This window comes from Anolis carolinensis, chromosome 2, assembly GCF_035594765.1.
Source record: "Anolis carolinensis isolate JA03-04 chromosome 2, rAnoCar3.1.pri, whole genome shotgun sequence".
In the NCBI taxonomy this organism is placed as follows: Eukaryota; Metazoa; Chordata; class Lepidosauria; order Squamata; family Dactyloidae; genus Anolis; species Anolis carolinensis.
The window spans coordinates 148,557,389-148,575,034 of record NC_085842.1 but is presented as its reverse complement, the minus strand read 5'-3'; the positions used below and the strand labels follow the sequence as shown (position 1 = coordinate 148,575,034).

At 42.0% G+C, this 17,646-nt stretch overlaps 2 protein-coding genes across 10 annotated transcripts in view; one reads left to right on the top strand and one right to left on the bottom strand.

Moving 5' to 3' along the window:
* Positions 1-4: 4 nt before the first annotated feature.
* Positions 5-9,958, top strand: sgsh (N-sulfoglucosamine sulfohydrolase). Of its 3 annotated transcripts, XR_010002969.1 has the most exons (9): positions 5-215; positions 2,460-2,620; positions 2,747-2,852; positions 4,363-4,513; positions 5,794-5,950; positions 6,214-6,295; positions 7,755-7,958; positions 8,060-8,259; positions 8,649-8,786. XR_010002969.1 is itself a non-coding variant. In XM_003217112.3 (8 exons), exons 1-8 carry the CDS (start codon positions 83-85, stop codon positions 9,206-9,208), a joined length of 1,554 nt encoding a protein of 517 aa, XP_003217160.1. In that variant the 5' UTR covers positions 12-82; the 3' UTR covers positions 9,209-9,958. The 3 variants fall into 3 exon arrangements, 2 of the variants coding, with proteins under 2 accessions (XP_003217160.1, XP_062826882.1); XM_003217112.3 differs by lacking the exon at positions 8,060-8,259 and having other exon boundaries at positions 12-215; positions 8,649-9,958; XM_062970812.1 differs by lacking the exons at positions 2,460-2,620; positions 8,060-8,259 and having other exon boundaries at positions 84-215; positions 8,649-9,958.
* card14 (caspase recruitment domain family member 14) overlaps positions 9,862-17,646 on the bottom strand; it is a 25,249-nt gene continuing 17,464 nt past the window's right edge. For 5 of the 7 annotated variants that reach the window (XM_062970805.1, XM_062970804.1, XM_062970807.1 and 2 more), the window contains 9 exons: positions 17,246-17,435; positions 15,570-15,696; positions 14,935-15,172; positions 14,722-14,785; positions 14,118-14,229; positions 12,963-13,136; positions 12,466-12,569; positions 12,216-12,331; positions 9,862-10,600 (listed from right to left, as the gene is read on the bottom strand). In XM_062970805.1, coding sequence (XP_062826875.1) covers positions 10,393-10,600; positions 12,216-12,331; positions 12,466-12,569; positions 12,963-13,136; positions 14,118-14,229; positions 14,722-14,785; positions 14,935-15,172; positions 15,570-15,696; positions 17,246-17,435 — 1,333 coding nt within the window. In that variant the 3' untranslated portion in view covers positions 9,862-10,392. Of the gene's footprint in view, positions 10,601-12,215; positions 12,332-12,465; positions 12,570-12,962; positions 13,137-14,117; positions 14,230-14,721; positions 14,786-14,930; positions 15,173-15,569; positions 15,697-17,231; positions 17,436-17,646 lie in introns of those variants that run through there. The other 2 variants (XM_062970808.1, XR_010002968.1) reach the window with 2 other exon arrangements.

The following is a 17,646-nucleotide window of genomic DNA, read 5'->3' as shown; positions in this document are numbered from 1 at the left end:
GGGCGACCCCTTTCCACGTCTCGGCGGCGGCGCCGCAGGGAGGGAGGGAGAGAGGGAGGGAGGGAGAGAGGGAAGGAGTGCCATGTCTGCACCTCGGCGGAGCTGCACCTCGGCGGTGCGTCTCCCCTTTCTCCTCCTCCTCGTCTCCTGGGGACTCTGCAGCGCCAAGAGGGAGGGCTCCTCCGGCCGGGCCCGCAACGTCCTGCTCATCGTCGGTGAGCGAGCGAGTCCCGGGGGGCGACTGTCCCTTTAAGGAAGGAAGGAAAGCAGGCATGCCTTTACGGGAGCAGACGCTGGCTTTACCTTTGAGGAGGGGATGGGGAGGGCAGGAACAAGTCCTTACGGGTGCATCTCTGCACTGTATAACCCAGGCATGGGCAAACTTCGGCCCGCCAGGTGTTTTGGGCTTCAACTCCCACAATTCCTAACAGCCGGTAGGAATTCTCAAAGGAAACACATAAATATATATCATGACCGTCCCCCCTACATAACTACTTCTAGTTAAGTAGTTGCTGCTCAGAAACAATTCGAAGTGGCCAGTGTTTACATCTAAAGTTGCATACATCTTGGGCCTCACACAGACTTTATCACACAGAGAAGCCATTGAAATCCACAAGCATGTGGGCAATTTCAACAGAAAGGAAGAAACCATGAAAATGTATTTCAGTTTTCTCCATACCTCACAACCTCTGAGGATGCCTGCCATAGATGTGGCCGAAACGTCAGGAGAGAATGCTTCTGGAACATGGCCACACAGCCCGAAAGACACACAACAACCCTGAAAATGTATTTGTTTGTTTACAATATTTCTACCCCGAAGGGGACTCAAGGCGGCTTTACAAATTGGCAACTATTCGATGCCATAACAATACAAACTAAAATGACAATTTAAAAATAAAATTATAAAATACAATTAAAACACTAAGAAACATTTAAAACTATAAAATCACATTTAAATCACATAATCCACTAGTGTAAACTGGGCCGTTCCTATGGTCATAACGTATTGTTCCAACTCTAATTATTGCACAGGATCTCAGAAGGCTTGGTCACAGAGCCATGTTTTTACTCTCTTATGGAAGATCACAGGGAGGGGGTTGATCTAATATCCCTGGGGAGGGAGTTCCACCACTGAGAAGGCCCTGTCTCTCGTCCCCATTAATCGCGCCTGCGAAGAAGATGAGACCGAGAGCAGGGCCTCTCCAGATGATCGTAAACTCAGAGGTGGTTCGTAGAGGGAGATACGTTCGGACAGGTAAGCTGGGCTGTAATTGTTTAGATCTTTATAGGCTAAAGCCAGCACTTTGAATTGTGCTTGGTAGCAGACAGGCAACAGGATGGTTGTATGCTCCCTGTACTCCACTCCGGTGAGCAATCTGTCTGCTGCCCATTGTACCATTTGAAGCTTCCGAGCAGTTCTTCAGAGGCAACCCCATGTAGAGCGCGTTGCAGTAATCTATTCGGGATGTAACCAGAGCATGGACTACTGTGGCCAAGTCTAACTTCCCAAGGAACGGGCACAACTGGCACACAAGTTATAAATTGTGCGAAAGCTCTCCTGGCCACCGCCGAAACCTGGAGTTGCAGGCTCTGCTATGAGTTCAGGAGAACTCCCAAGCTGCGAATCTGGTTAACTGCCCCCCCCCCCCATCACATGAGGAGTGTTTTTTCTTTAATGCTAATCAAGATGGTCAATTGCTACATTTTATTTATTTATTTATTTTATATATTGCTCCTCTCCTCAAACAGACAAGAGTTCTTTTCCCACCCTGGACTTTCCACAGATATATAAACCCTTCTTGCCTAGTTTTCAACAGACCTCACAACCTCTGAGGATGCCTGCCATAGATGCAGGCAAAACATCAGGAAAGAATGCTTCTGGAGCATGGCCATACATGTACCTCCCAGCATTAATGGCTTTGGTCTGTGGAGCCATCATTGTGTGAAATTTAGTCTGACTTCCCACTGTTTTTGTCTTGCAAGATTTTAGTTCCTGTTGTCTCTTGCGAGTTGAGTTAATGGAACCTCTGTGCCTCTTGGAACTATTTGGTGACTGAGTCACCACCTGCCTTTTCAGCTGTCTGCCCAGATCCCTTCCTTGAAACTTTGAAGAGGCAATACAGCTTATGTAACCATTTACAAGTTACAGCTAGAATGTATTTTCTATAATATATTGTATATCTTATATTTCCTACAGCAACACGCAGGCTCTTCCCCAAAACACTTGATCATCAGAAACAAAACTACATTACAATATTTTAGGAAAGAGTTAAAAACTTTGGTTTTTTAGCTTTGGTTGCTTTGGTAAATGACCTCTGTAGAAAGCTAGACAGGGAGTGTGTGTCCCTGTTGGTTCTCCTGGATTTCTCAGCAGCTTTCAATACCATTGACAATGGTACCCTATTCTATGGGGAGAGTAATCTTACTATCTGTCTCCTGAACTTCCTTCTCCATGGCAGCGGATGATGGTGGCTTTGAGAGCGGAGTGTACAACAACACAGCCATTAAAACCCCACACTTGGACACCTTAGCCCAGCGCAGTTTGATCTTCCGAAATGCCTTCACCTCTGTCAGTAGCTGTTCTCCCAGCCGGGCTAGCATCCTAACAGGCCTGCCCCAGGTAACACTTGCTAGATGGGAAAGTGGCAGTATTGGGAAACCATGTGATTCCTCTCTGTTACCTTACTTCCTGCCCACTGAACACAGTGTCCTGCTCATATTCAGAATGGTTTCTCTTTCTTCACAGCACCAAAATGGCATGTATGGGTTGCACCAGGATGTACATCACTTCAACTCCTTTGATAGTGTGCGGAGCCTCCCACTGCTCCTCAGCAAGGCAGGGATTCGGACTGGTAAGATGATGATTGAAAAGAGTAAACTTCTTCCAAGACACACACCCTTATTTAGGACAGAATTCAAAATAACCTTCTCTTCTGAATTGGCAGAGATCCCACAGGCCCCGAAGAATACTCATATTCCTAAAGTAATTTTAATTACTTTCCCTTTCCAATCAAATATTAGCATTCTTATTAAGAAACACTTGTTTTGAAATTCTAGCATTCTAATTCCTTGTTTATAACATCCCTTGATGCAGCTAGGTTTACATAGCGTAAATTCCAGAGCTATACATTGAAGAGCAAAGAAGGAAGAAAGTATGTGTGACTTGACTGCTGCTATGTAAATGTTGCTATAAGTTATGATATGGGGCACAAGCCTTTTCTTTACTTATGTTGTTAATGTAAAAGCTTTATGGGATGGTGGAATATATGATCTTCCAGGGGGCTTTCAGGTGCAACTCCCATAAGTTCTAACCAATATAACAGTGGTGAGGGATGATGTAGTCCAACAACATATAGTGGGGCATATAGTTACCATTCCTGGTGTACATATGTTGATGGTACAATAATCCTGTTTAAGCATTCAGCCCAAATGCCCAAAGGAAAAAAAATAGCATAAGGTGTATGTATGCTTGTGGTAGTCTTAAAGCCAACATTGCTGCTTGAATTTGCACATTCAGTATGAAGGTTTGAAGGGGTAAATGTAAGTATATTCAGTTGGGCATGCTGAAAACTTCCCTTTTGACCCCTGTACTTAACATGCAAAAACCAAGACCCGTGCTTTGGCGGGCAAGGATGTCGAGGGCAAGGCTGAAATGCTTCTTTCTCAATTTATGCCCTCACTTATTCAAGAAATAATGCCTGAGTAGGATTGAAATAACGTTTAAAATTTGGGATAGCTTGATTCTTGACAGCAGCCTCCTGTTTAAAGGAAATGAGATCTAGACATCTAAGCCATCATCAATGTTGAGCAGCAGTCAACAGTTGTGATCAACCTGTCCTTTTTTTTTTGCAAATATACTTTTGTGGTATTTCCAGTAATAATAAAGCTATCAGTACTTTGTCCTAAACTTGTGAGTTTTTCAGTGATATCTCTTAAGACACCAGTAATCTTGTGGTGGCACCCCCAGGGAATGGGGTGAGCTCCTGCTGTTAGCCCCAGCTTCTGCCAATCTAGCAGTTCAAAACAAGCAAAAATGAGTAGATCAATAAATACTGCTCTGTTGGGAAGGTAACGACGCTCCATGCAGTCATGCCGACCACATGACCTTGGAGGTGTCTACAGACAACGCTGGCTCTTCAGCTTAGAAATGGAGATGAGCACCAACCCCCAGAGTCAGACACGACTAGACTTAATGTCAAGTGGATACCTTTATCTAATCTTGTGCTGGATTGGTCTGAAATATAATAGGTGCAAAAAGCCAGGCAGTGCATTATGTGTTGGAGTACTTTGGGAATATAAGGTTCTCTATTAGATTTATGATATTCCAGTCTCTGATGAGTTGTGTGTGCTCATCACTTCCAGGAATCATTGGAAAGAAACATGTTGGGCCTGAGGCTGTGTATCCCTTTGACTTTGCCTACACCGAGGAAAATGGCTCTGTCCTGCAAGTGGGGAGGAACATCACCCGAATCAAACTGCTTGTTCGGAAATTCCTCCACAGCCAAAATGAGAGGTGAGATCCCACTACCTGGGCTGGCTGGGGTTAATTTTATTGGAAGGAAGCACACCTGTCACACATACTCGAGGAATTTGTTTTTTAGGGAAATGGCGAGTAGCAAAAAGGAGAATTTTGTTGGGAGTGGGAATTCATCTCTTTAATATCGGTTTTAAAAACTAGATATGTTGGAAGTAGCAACCTCCCAAGCCTTTCACTATTTATTTGTTAATGTATATATTTGCTAACCTGTATTATATGTATATGTTGATTTGCCAGTTTGACTGTATCTCTTTGGTGTGGGAGGGGTTATAGACATGTGATTGTACTGAGCATATTCAGACTCAGGACTACATTTTGTATTCAGTGGATGTGTGTCTGCTATCCACCTTAATGGAGGTGGATGTCTGTCTGCTTTACAACTCAGTGGAGGTGGATTTATGTTTGCATCAGACATCAGTGGAGATGTATGTATGTTGCTGTTTGGACTTCAGTAGAGAAGTATGACTTATGGACCTCAGTGAGTACAAGTATACCTAAAGACTATGGACTATTGATTTAGAATGATAGCCTTGTACTCAACACACAGAAAACTACCTCCTATCTATAAGTAAACTTTAATAAGAAATGTGCCTGTATGGTGAATTAATACAAGATGTTTGTGAGTAAACAAGATATGCTATTTTTCAAAGAAGACTTTGTTTTTTTAAATCTCTGAGGTGCATATTTTAAAGTAAGATGTTTCAAGGGAGTGTATAACTTTTGGACAACTGCAATTTCAACTTCAAAGAAACAACCATCCTCTCCAGTCAAATATATATATATTTTAGTGGCATGTCTTTGTCCTTTGCAGTTCAAAGACATGGTTCTTCAGTTTAACAGCTGAGTTACCTGTGTGCCATTATATAAATGCTTATGAATATCACTTGTTTAGAGAGTTGACTTCTAACAAGGTCATGCTTTTCTTGACTAGTGGTTTTCAAAAGGTGGTCTCCACATGTTCATGGAGATTCACATTTGCCAAACGGATATGACATCATTTTCCGTTTTCAGTAAGGTTATGATTGCCATTTATTTCCAAAGGGATATGTGCCCAGAGATTGGGTGCAGTTATTTCCAATAAGAAATACGGTTTTGGCTACTTCTGGATTTATTTCTTTGATTTGTTTGGTACTCCATTCAGCCCTAAAGGATCCCGGGAGTACAAATTTGGCTTCTGTATATGCCGCGGCCACCTGCCCCTGATGTACTTGAATGACTGATGATTGCATGCACACCTCCATTTTGAATTTTTTTAGGCCTTTTTTCCTCTATGTTGCATTCCATGATCCTCACCGCTGTGGCCACTCCCAACCGCAGTTTGGAGCCTTCTGTGAGAAATTTGGCAACGGGGAACCTGGAATGGGCTGGATCCCAGACTGGACACCCCAGAAGTACAACCCAGATCAAGTGCAGGTGAGACCAAGAACAAGTTTCTTCACAGGAGGTCTCAGATGCTCACATGTTGCACATATTCTGCAGAGAGCAATATCATTATCAAATGGGGTGCTTGTACAGCAGATCACTTGAGAAGAACTTCTGTAGAAAAATTGGCCATTCCCAGTGTCAACAGTTATCTCCACATCTGCTCCATTTCTTAGATAGCTTTAACTTCTGTTCTCTTAATTTTCTTTCAGTTGTAGCTTTTAATAATGGTTGCTTTTGCTTTCTGTCCTCAGCTCCCATATTTTGTACAGGACACACCAGCTGCTCGTGCAGATTTGAGTGCTCAGTACACAACCATTGGGCGCATGGATCAAGGTAGATACTGGTTTAGACCCAGTGAGATGTATTGTTTTAACCCAGCTGGGAAGCTGCTTCCCTGTTCCAGACATCTTCGGTTTGTCATTCTGTACTACTCATATACTTCCAGTTCAAAAGTATAGCCATGTCAGTTCAAAATATTAGTATGCAAAGTGATTGTATAGCACCTTGGGGACTAACATAGAGAAAGAAATGGATAGGATAAGGTTTTGTAGACTAAATTTACTTCCTGAGATGAAAGCTTGAGTTAATTACACTATGGCCCCTTCTATACTGCCATATAAAATCCAGATTATCTTTTTTGAGCTAGATTATATGGCAATGTAGACTCATATAATCCAGTTCAAAGTAGATAATGTAGATTATCTGATTTGATAATCTGGATTATATGACAGTGTAAAAGGGGCCTATGTAACAAAATTTGAAAAAAAAATCTGTTCCTGGTTTGAAAGTGTTATTTTTTTTTTTTGTTTGTGTGGCACTTACTTTGAAAGTAGTTGTTATACTCCAGAAACTTCGTTTATTTGGCTGCCACAAACTGTGTTGAATTAGTTGTACTCCATGAGATATTCATTGAAAAACTATAGCAAAATGTGCTGCAGGATATCCCACAAAAACAAAGTTATTGCAGTCTAATAAACCTTTTCTATGTTATTATGATAGAACCAATTAGAAAACGGCATTTATAACCCAGAGACAAAAATCTTGTTACATTGTGTTATCAAAGCTGGGATTCCCAGATAAGCACTGCAGAAAGGCAGCCCTTTATATAGGAATGAACACAACTGCGATGGGAAGACCCAGCTCTTATCTGGATAACTGATCAGGAATTAAGTGCCTCTCCACAAATCAATGTTACAGAAAAGATGACAGGGCAGAAGAATCAGATGAGGAATTGCTGTGAGCCAAAGATTCCCCATCCTCGAGATACACAGCTACTGCCAGCCAGCAGGAGTGGAATTGTCTTGCTTTTGAAGTGCAGTGAAATTCTTGGAGTATTTTATAGTGCATTTTAATTTTTTTCACACTTAGCTCATAATTCAGTCTGTTTTAAGAATTCAAGGCTGCCATTCTGTTCTGAGAGAAATGATGAGAGTTCTCTTCAGTAAAGCAGACTATTATACACCACTAAGATACAAATATTACTTGAGGTGGTTCTGAAATTTGCAGGAATCTTGATGCTCATATGGGTTTTTCTATATGGTTTTTAAATGTGAAAAGCAGAGTACTAATTCATTTCTCAGGCTTAAAGAGAAGGCAACAAATGTTTAACAGATCTATTTGCATGAAGGCTCCATTATCTGAAGTGTTTTTTGCTAGCAAGACTAGATTACTCCAATTGGTTGTCTCTAAAATTGGTTCCTCACCCAGAGGTGCAGGGTACAAATGAGATGAACATTGCTGCTGGAGACTTCTGTGCAGCAGCCATTTAATTCTTTTTCTGTGGGATGTGCAGGCATTGGGCTTATCCTGGAGGAACTGCATAATGCTGGCTTCCACAACAACACACTTGTTATCTACACTTCAGACAACGGTATTCCCTTCCCCAGTGGCAGAACTAACTTGTATTGGTCTGGTACGGCTGAACCTCTCCTTGTCTCCTCGCCAGAGCATCCAGGACGCTGGGGCCAAGTCAGTAATGCCTATACCAGCTTGTTGGGTAAGATATGCTGAGAGATTAATTGTGTATTTATACAGGAGAGGGGCCTTACAAGTAGTGGAAACAACTTTGGTTAATAGTTTCCCTTTCTTGTGTTCTAGGATATCTTCAAATCTTCTTTTCAGAATGAAAGAAAAGACAGTGCCCATTCTCCCATTCTGACTCATATTGGTTCAATATTTACTTGAGAAAGCCAGATTTTTTTAAATAACAAAAAGTGCCATCTTCTCTTCCTGTTGCTTTTTTCCTCCTGTCTCACATGAATAGCAGAAGATGGAAATAAGTTGTGGAGAAATTGAGAGTAAGTGTAGGTTATTGTTGTCATGTTCCTTCAAGTTGTTTTCAACTTATAGCAACACTAACATGAGCCCATCACATGTAATTTCCTGATGTGATGACTTTATGACCCTTATGTACTAGTACTGGGATTTTATTGCCTAATGGCAAAGTACAAGATATTGAATTAGAGTTAGAACTGGCTCTTAAGTGATCTATAACCAAATGAAAAGATTAGTTTCTAGGTAAAGAACTTGAAATTCAGTATTTGTAGCAGGAGCAGTGAGCTTTTTCCAAGACATAGAAGCACCCATCTTGGATACTAACTGGTCATGACAGCATCCAAGATTACAGCCCTGGTCCCTGCCACAGGTGTCACACCATTGATGAGTTTCTTTTCCCCTCTCTCAATAGATGTCACCCCCACCATTCTGGACTGGTTTTCAGTGCCATATCCCAGCTACAGCTTGTTTGGGAAGCGGCTAGTGCAACTCACTGGGAAGTCCCTGCTGCCAGCGCTATCTTCTGAGCCAGCGTGGGCAACTGTGTTTGCAAGTCAGAGCCTCCACGAGGTGACCATGCACTATCCCATGCGGGCTGTGCAGCAGGGGCCCTTGCGCTTCATTCACAACCTGCAGAACCGCACACCCTTCCCCATCGACCAAGACTTCTATGTTTCACCCACCTTCCAGGACCTGTTGAATAGGACTCAGGCAGGGCAGCCCACTCATTGGAACAAGACTCTACATAGCTACTACTACCGGGAACGTTGGGAGCTGTATGATCACAGTGTGGACCCCACCGAGAGCCACAATGTGGCTTCTGACCCTCGCTACACCCAGGCTGTTGAGGAGCTCCGAGGGCTACTGCAGAAATGGCAGTGGGAAACAGATGACCCCTGGGTCTGTGTGCCTGACGGAGTCCTAGAGGATAAGCCCAGCCCCCAGTGTCGCCCGCTCCATAATGAGCTGTGATTTTCTTCTTCCTTCCTCTTAATGGTGGCTGTCAACTTCCTCCTTTTGATGAAAAACAACAGGAAAAGATCTGTGTAAGCCAAAAGAGCTTGGATGAAACTTGCAAATGCTGCAGTTTCCAGAGCTGAAATCTTGATGTGCTTAAGAGTGGAGGAAGGGACAGAGTCAAATGCAGAAGCGTGATTACTACCCACAGCAGGGGGAATCAGGCCTGTCAGCATTTTAATTATGACATGGGATACACAATCTTAGTCAGTACCCTTTCTAAAATGTTTGTGATCAAAAGAATATCCCCAAGTGTCTAATAGATGATTCAATAGCTGGTGTGGCCAATACCATGCCAAGGTCTGCAACAACATGAACAGAGGTGGGCTGGTTCCATCCAGACTGTGGGCATAATTTTATAAATCATGCTTTCCTGAGAAGATGTCTTTTAATGGATTGGGTTAAACTAAGCTTGTTCAGCCATTCAGATAAATCCATGGTTTTGAGTGTTCCCAGGATTGTACTCCCTCAGAATACACATGGGCCAGGCACTAAAGTGCTATCCATTATGAAGCATCTAGGAGTTTGAAAACCTTACATGCTAGGAGAAGGCAGATCTAGAAACAAGCACCCTTGTGTTTGTAGTATATACTTATGAAACAATTTGACATGTCAGAAACAGCCAGATGGAACAGACTGTTTTTTAATATGCAACTTTCAAGCATAGATAATATTTTTGAAACCAATAAAGAGGCAAAGAAATGATATTTGTGCTGGTCTTAGTTCGTCTGGTTTTGGTGAATTGGCTGTTTTACTGAATTGACAAGCCCTCTTGCATCTCCTAAAGGCAAGAACAGGAAATAGGCCGCTTTCCTCCTATCTTTTCACATGTCTGGAAATTCCTTCAGAGATTTATTTTTGGGGCACCACTGTACATGCTAGTAGGAGGCAGTACAGATGGATGCTAGAAAAGGTGTGTGAAATGTAGAAGTTTTGTTTATCATAGTTGAAATTTAAAAAGAGCTATTTATCATAGAATCAGAGTCGGAAAAGACCTTGTGGGCTATCCAGTCCAACTCCTTGCCAAAAAGCAGGAAAAAAGCATTCAGAGCTATTTTACAGGCATTCTACAAATCAGAAAGGAAGAGGTCAAATCTTCTGGCCATAGTGAGAAGCGCACATGTCTCCTCCAAAGAGGGTTAGTGGGGCAGCTGTTCCACCCACACTACCTTCTTCTGCTCATCAGCAATGGCTGCACAAACACAGCTGGCAAGTGTCTCCAAATCGTTCCAGGCATCAGGAGCAATGGTACCATACAGGCAAGACAGTGTCTCCAGCTGAGCTTCCTCCTTCCGGGCACTTTCCAAAAGTTGCTCCTCAGTTGCTCCAAGGCGCTGAAGAGCTTTTCTGAAATGCACAGCAGCAAGTTAGTAATAGACAGGATATGCCTCTTTAGCCCTATTTTACCTTTGTGCTGGTAGGACTGATGGCTTGAAGGTTGGGTTGCTGACCTGAAGGTTGTTGGTTCGAATCCAACCTGGGGAGAGCACGGATGAGCTCCCTCTATCAGCTCCAGCTCCATGCAGGGACATGAGAGAAGCCTCCCACAAGGATGGTAAAAAAAATCAAAACATCTGGGCAACATCCTTTCAGAAGGCCAATTCTCTTACACCAGAAGTGACTTGCAGTTTCGCAAGTCGCTCCTGACATGGAAAAAACGCCTTATTTTATGTTCAATAGGACAGTAAAAGCCATGAGGTTCTAGTGGTCCCAGAAGAAGGTACACGTTTGCACAATTTAGTTCTATAATGGGGATTTTAAATGGTGGCTATAAAAGAAAGTGTTGTCAAAAACAGATCTTCCTGGATAGAAGTAAGTGGGAAAATTAATGTAACTATTTGTAATTTGCTATCAAGTCTGCTTTGACTTAGGGTGACCCTATCAATGAGAGGCCTCCACAGGCACCAGTCATCAACAGGTTTCACAAACTTAGGGCTCTGGATTCTTTTGAAGGTAAATGATTGATGCTGGCATAGCCACCATCCAATTCTTTTTCAGGAATATAGGCATGTAACTAGTGACAATCTAATCCTGTACACTTAGAATATCTAACCTAACACATAAAGGATGGCATCAAATTAGAGACATTCATATGCATAAATCACATTACACATGTGGGGTTGAAAAGCCACCATTCCTCAATGGATATATTCTTCTGGTAGCAATGGAAGCAGACTTGTACAGGCAGCATGTTCCTCTGTATATTGCATGCAGCAGATATGCATTGTATGGCATCATGTCATTGATGTGTGTTGCACAATGTTGCTATTCAACATGTGTGTTACATAGTACCTGTGTAGTATACTTCAAAGTGTTGATATTTACACTATGCTGAGGGGTTGTTGATGGCAGCCAAAAGGTGATGTACCCAGTTTACCCATTGCCACCTTCAGCTGCAGTTTTAGAGGGAGACTGTTCCTAAGTGTATGATACCAGTGGGAGAGGAAAACGCTCTTGTCATTTGCCTTTTGCAGAACAGAAAACCGACTGTAAGGTCCCTTTGTGCATCGGCTGTGTGGCTATAGAATAATACTTATCTTGAAAGGAATTCTCCAAGGTGCACTGGAAATTGAGGATACCAAACATCTTTAATATTCAGAATACATGAATCATGCTCTATGGCCCAAATATATAAGGCTTAACCTACAATGCTGTAAATCACAGAAATTTGCGGATGTCTCTCCTTTCCCACACAACAGAGCAATAGATCAATCCTACCCTGCCAACAGTATGTATAGGGTTCGCACCCATCATATGCAAATCACCCAAAACCTTTGATGTCCCCTCTTTCCCACGCATCAAAGCCATTGGTATTTATGGCCAGCTAATGTCACCTTCCCATTTCCTGCCCTGTTTGTCCCTGCCCCCTGTTTGCCCATATGCTATGAGACTACACCAGGAGATATCATAATTAAATAACATGATTATGGCACAGACATTTGCCCAGAGCAGCAACACTCACCGGAATTTCTTACTGTTCTTCTCATTGATGGTTAGCAAGATAATGATGGGATAGATTTCCGTAGCCAGAAGGTCTTGCACTTTTTCCAGACCCAGGTCCAGCCAACCGTGCACATTCTAGAGGTGATCAGGATGAGAATGTCAAATCAAACACTGATTAATATTTGTAGCTCTAGTCCTGTGTGAGCAGCTAAAAATGCCAGTAAAAGAGATCACTGAATCTACATCCCACTGCAATAGCTCCCCATTACCTTTTGCATTAGGCGCTCTATTGTCTGACAGGGAACACAACAACTGTTGTTTGGCTGTCTTCCTTCAGTGAGGGCAACTTGGCTTTGTGCTTCATTCTGGGAATCTGCAGAGGTAGGAAGGAAGTGGGTCAAGCTCCAAACTGTTTTGGCGTAATCTGCAACATGATTGCTTGGCATTTTAGATTTCATTGATATCACTTGGGATAACTTGAAAAGAGAATGAGAAAATGTACTGCCAATGTCAGGAAAAAAATGGACAGTGTTTGAGATGAAGCAGTGGTTACACCAGTAACTCATAATGCTTTCAAGAGGATTAAACCTGTCTGATTTATCAGCTAAGCTAGATGTTCAACTTGTCTCCTCCTTTCACGAATCCCAAACCAAAGATCCTTAAAACCCAGAAGACTTATTTGGTCCATGGCTTATAAACAATCTATTTGAATTTTTTTAGTAATTATGTTCACCCCACAATAGAATCAATCTTAGCCAAGACATACCTGCTGAGCATTTCTCAAATCTTTTGGACAGGCAAAGTTTGTCAGCCAAAATCTTGCCCAAAAGCACAGGTACCATGAAGACTGGACGTGGTCGCCCAGGTCTGCATGGCTTGACCAAAGTGTACGGCATCAAACTGACACAACTCCTCGAGTGGAGGCTGATTCGAGAGTTCACTTGAACAGAAGAAAAAACAAAAATAGGTCAATGGTGCCAGGAAGAAAGCTGAAGAATCCTCAGCTGCTGCTTGGCCTTTCAGTCCGCAGTTTCACTTCAGATCTTCCACACAAATTTTCCTCAGGAGTCTTCAGTAACTGTCATGGCTATAAACATCCAGGTTTATAGCAAATACACACAAGTATACAAACAAAAACAAAAATGGACCTGGAATTGGGTTGTTGCAGAATTGGGGATGCAGTTGCATCCTCCCACTTCTAACTCGCAGAAAATCTCATTGTCACCTCAGATTTAGGAGGAAAAACAAAGAAAACTGCTATTTCAGATTTTCCTCAGAAGAGCACTTGGGGCAGATGCTGCTCTAGCTTTGAACAGAAGGCTGCAGCAAATTGTCAAAAATGTTATGGCATTGTTTTGTCCACATGGCTTAGAATATGCATAAGCCAACTGTCGCTTGAAAGCAACAACAAACTGGGAGAAGAAGAAGGCAATAACCTATATTTTATTTGTGGATGCATCAATCTATCTGAAACTGACCTTCTCATTTCTCTCATGTCTGATAGATACATAAATGAGAAAAGAGCATACTAGTACTTGTCTAGTCTTGGAAGGAATCGTACTGTGCACATCCATTTTGGGTGGTTGGGTTATAGTGGACACAGTTGTAGCCAGAGCAAGAAGCAAAGCATTTCAGTAGAATGTATAATAATAATAACTTTATTTTTATACCCAGCCTCCATTTCCCCGAAGGGACTCGGGGTGGCTTACATATGGCACAAGGTGCCTAAAACAATGCATAAAATAAACACACAGTACAATACAAAATAAAACCACTAGTATATAATCATTTGAACTGAAACAGCGCCAATAACCTATAGTGTCATGTACAAATAAGAGTGGTGAAAACTATAGGGACAAGGCAGAGAAGGGACCACACTGTCTTTAGAATCACAAATAATGTTGCATGTACTTAAACTCACAATTTGACCTGTTAGAATCTGAGAAACCACAATCCATGGATGACCAGAGTGGACTAATCTTGTTGTTGTCTGTACTCACAATACGGACCATCTTGGGCTGCACCCCAGAATTCTACAAATCAGAAAGGAAGAGGTCAAATCAATCCTGGGGCACGTAGACCTATGACATTGGACAGTTCTTAATATCTCATGAACTGTGTCACTCAGACCCAGCTGATCACAAAAATAAGCCTAACTATTACTGGTTTTTTGATGCCTGTCAACACAGTATCAGCCAGAAAAACATTCCTTCTGTCTGCCAACTGTATTTTGCAGTTGCAATTACAAGAAAGAATAGCAGTGGACAAACCTTGCAGTATGAAGTCTAAATGAATGCTTCTAAACTTTACTGATGATACATCAACACTTCAAACCATGAAACAGAGGAATCTAAAGAGCATTTTGTTGCAAGATGACTGCATGGCTTGCAGCAATGAGGTCAGTCAAAATAACTGAATTAAAGTGTTGGCTGAACAAAGTGGTTTATTCTGAGTTGAGCTCATGCAGGACAGATGGAGAAATTCCTTGCCCATGTTACATCACAGAATGCCCTTAATTACAGTACCTTGCGGGAAATCATACTCTTCTGGGCCAACTCCTGTATCCGAATGATAAGTTGCTTCTGGGCCCTGCAACACAGACAACAAGATAGGAATGTATTGGACAGAAGGTGGTAGACATGGGCCCTCCTTGTGAGTTGGTAGACAATATGGACATTTCTGATAGGCAAGAGTGTATTAAGTATTATCTCCTGTCCCATATCAATGGAGATACTCACTGGCAGTAGTTGGGAATAGTGCCTGCATCCAAGTCCTTCATGGTATAGGGGTTCACATGACAGGCTTTCCACTGGGCTTTGCCCCGACACATGGTATCTGTAACATGCAGAATGTCATGACATCCAACTGGAAGCTCCCCAGTTGCCTGTCTCTCAAGGCACAGGTTGGACCGAACATAGAAGGAGTCGCCCGATGTCACCAAATTGCAGTTCAGGTCACTCAACAGCTTCTTGTATCCTAATGAGACAGGAAACTCTTGTTTTTTCCTGTGTCTGAGTAGCAGTAGCACAGCAGGCTGGTAGAAACAGTGGGAGGAAGGCATGACAACTGCTTCCTATGTAAGCATCCCGTAGGTCCTGCTCACAATATTTTGATATCCAAGACAGAAAATTCAATAAGCATCTACTCATTCATGCAAATTAGCAAGGAGCACAGTTCACCTGCATGATCAAGCACTCTTGAAAATTCAACATTAGCTTCAGTGAGTCATCTGTGATAGTCTGTCAATTTCCCAGGTCCTCCAGATATAGCATTCCTTTATTTCATGGCCAGGCTACATTGGGAGAAATCACATCACTGATCCCCAGCACAATTTGAGAATAAACTACGGTGACCGATAGGAAAATAGTCTTACCCTCCATGTTGCGCCTCACAGACAGACAACAGAAGCCATTTACTCTCTCCAGAACACACAGAGCCTCCTCCAGTGTTGCCTCCTCCAAGAGAGCTTTGAAGCCTGGTTCTATGACTCCATAATCCACCTAAACATTTTAAGAGAAATAGTTCTAACTTTAAAAGAAATGTTTGTTTGTGAACCAAAGCAAGTTATGGAAGGGACTCCAAAAGACAACCTTAGAACAGATGGGAGCATCTGTTCTGTAACCTCACCAAGTTGGGACAGAGTACAACACAGTCTTTTCCATCTGTATCCACAGATTCTGCCTCCATAGATTCAACCAGCTGCAGCGTGAAAATATTTTTTCAAAACAATAATGCCAAAAAGTAAAAGCTTGATTTTGCAATTTTATAGGAACACAATTTTACTATGCCACTGCATATAATGTGATTTGAACATTCATGAATTTTTGTATCCACAGAGGGTCTAGGACAGTGGTTCTCAACCTGTGGATCCCCAGATGTTTTGGCCTTCAACTCCCAGAAATCCTAACAGCTAGTTAACTGACTGGGATTTCTGGGAGTTGTAGGCCAAAACACCTGGGGATCCGCAGGTTGAGAACCACTGGTCTAGGAGCCAAATCTTATTGCCACAACTTTTATTCATCAGGTTTTGTTTTTTGTTTTTTGGATTGTAACTCCAGTGTCCCTTGGATAGCTTGGATCAAGGCCTAAACGTAAGTTATGCAGGGTAACAAGTCAATAGGAAGAAAGATCATGAGCTACCCAAGGTGGGACATATCCAGATGTAACCTACTGAGTTATCTTCAGAGTAATGTATGTCCAGATCTAATCAGGAACGCATTGCATTAAGGATGATGATGGGTTGAAAAAGTGACAGGAGATGTTTGCTACAGGGAAGATAACTTTACCCACCATTATTATGTGTGCAAATGCTCTAAACAATCTGCAAGAAGCATTGGGCCTATACTGTCATAATATCACCATTATGGAATGCTGTTTGTTTTTTGCTTGTTGTTTTCTTCCTCAAACCCTGAATGTTTGTCAGATGGTCAGTCTGAATGTTTGGTCCAGGCATAAAGCAGACCAGTTGAAATCAACGGACTTAGCTTAGCCATGACAGAGGATGGTGGAAAAAATCATCCAATCCAAATTCTGATGCAAACCTATCTGGTTTACAAATTTGAGCCTATACACAAATTAGAACATATTCACATGCCAAAGTCTTCTCAGAACATTCCTATATACTGGTAGTTCAGAATTAAAAAGTTTGATCTGATTAGTAAGGAAGCACACATACACACACACAACGACATTGTGAAAATCATTTGCAAGAGGTGTGCAAGTGAGAAAATATGTACAAATACACATATTGAAGGGATATAAATAACAATGAATAAAAATGTCAAACTCTTGATGAATTTATGAAATCTTGGTGCAAAAATACCTTATGACCAGAAAAATAAGAAATGAGGAAACTGTTGGATTCACCCATTCCTATACTAAATTACATCCTATTGATCTCATGTGCCATCTCCACAAGAAAAAGGAATATAGGCCCTTTCACTATATAGCCCTTGAAGATCTTGCCATATAGCAACATTCTGAGAAGTACAAGACTTTGGCATGTGAATATGTTCTAATTTGTGTATAGGCTTACCATTAAGATCTCACCATTACAATCTGTTGCCCTGGTGACAAAGACATCTCATCAGCAGGAGAGCCTGGTGTGACATGATGAATGAAGATGCCACTTTGGTTGCCACCAATAATGCTGATTTGTTCTAGCAAAGCATCGGCTTGAAATGCAATGGTGGTGATGCGACTTGAAAAGCGCTTCCCAGGTCGACGACGCATGGGCACACTGTGGAGAGGAGAAAAAGCAATGCAGATAGGTTGGGCATTGAAGTCTCTGGGCTCATCTCACAATATACATCATTTCATTTGTTTTGCCCACAGTAGTATAACTTTTGAAACTTAGCTTCAACTAAGCTACAATTATTTATTCAGAGCTATTCAATGTGACAGCTAGTGCCACTTGTAATTATTATGTAAATTTCAGTCACCAGTATCGT

Coding starts and splice junctions, on each gene's coding strand:
- sgsh (XM_003217112.3), top strand. CDS start 83: ATGTCTGCACCTCGGCGGAGCTGCACCTCGGCGGTGCGTCTCCCCTTT. Junction 5,951..6,213: donor ACAACCCAGATCAAGTGCAG/GTGAGACCAAGA, acceptor TTCTGTCCTCAG/CTCCCATATTTTGTACAGGA. Junction 7,959..8,648: donor TGCCTATACCAGCTTGTTGG/GTAAGATATGCT, acceptor CTCTCTCAATAG/ATGTCACCCCCACCATTCTG.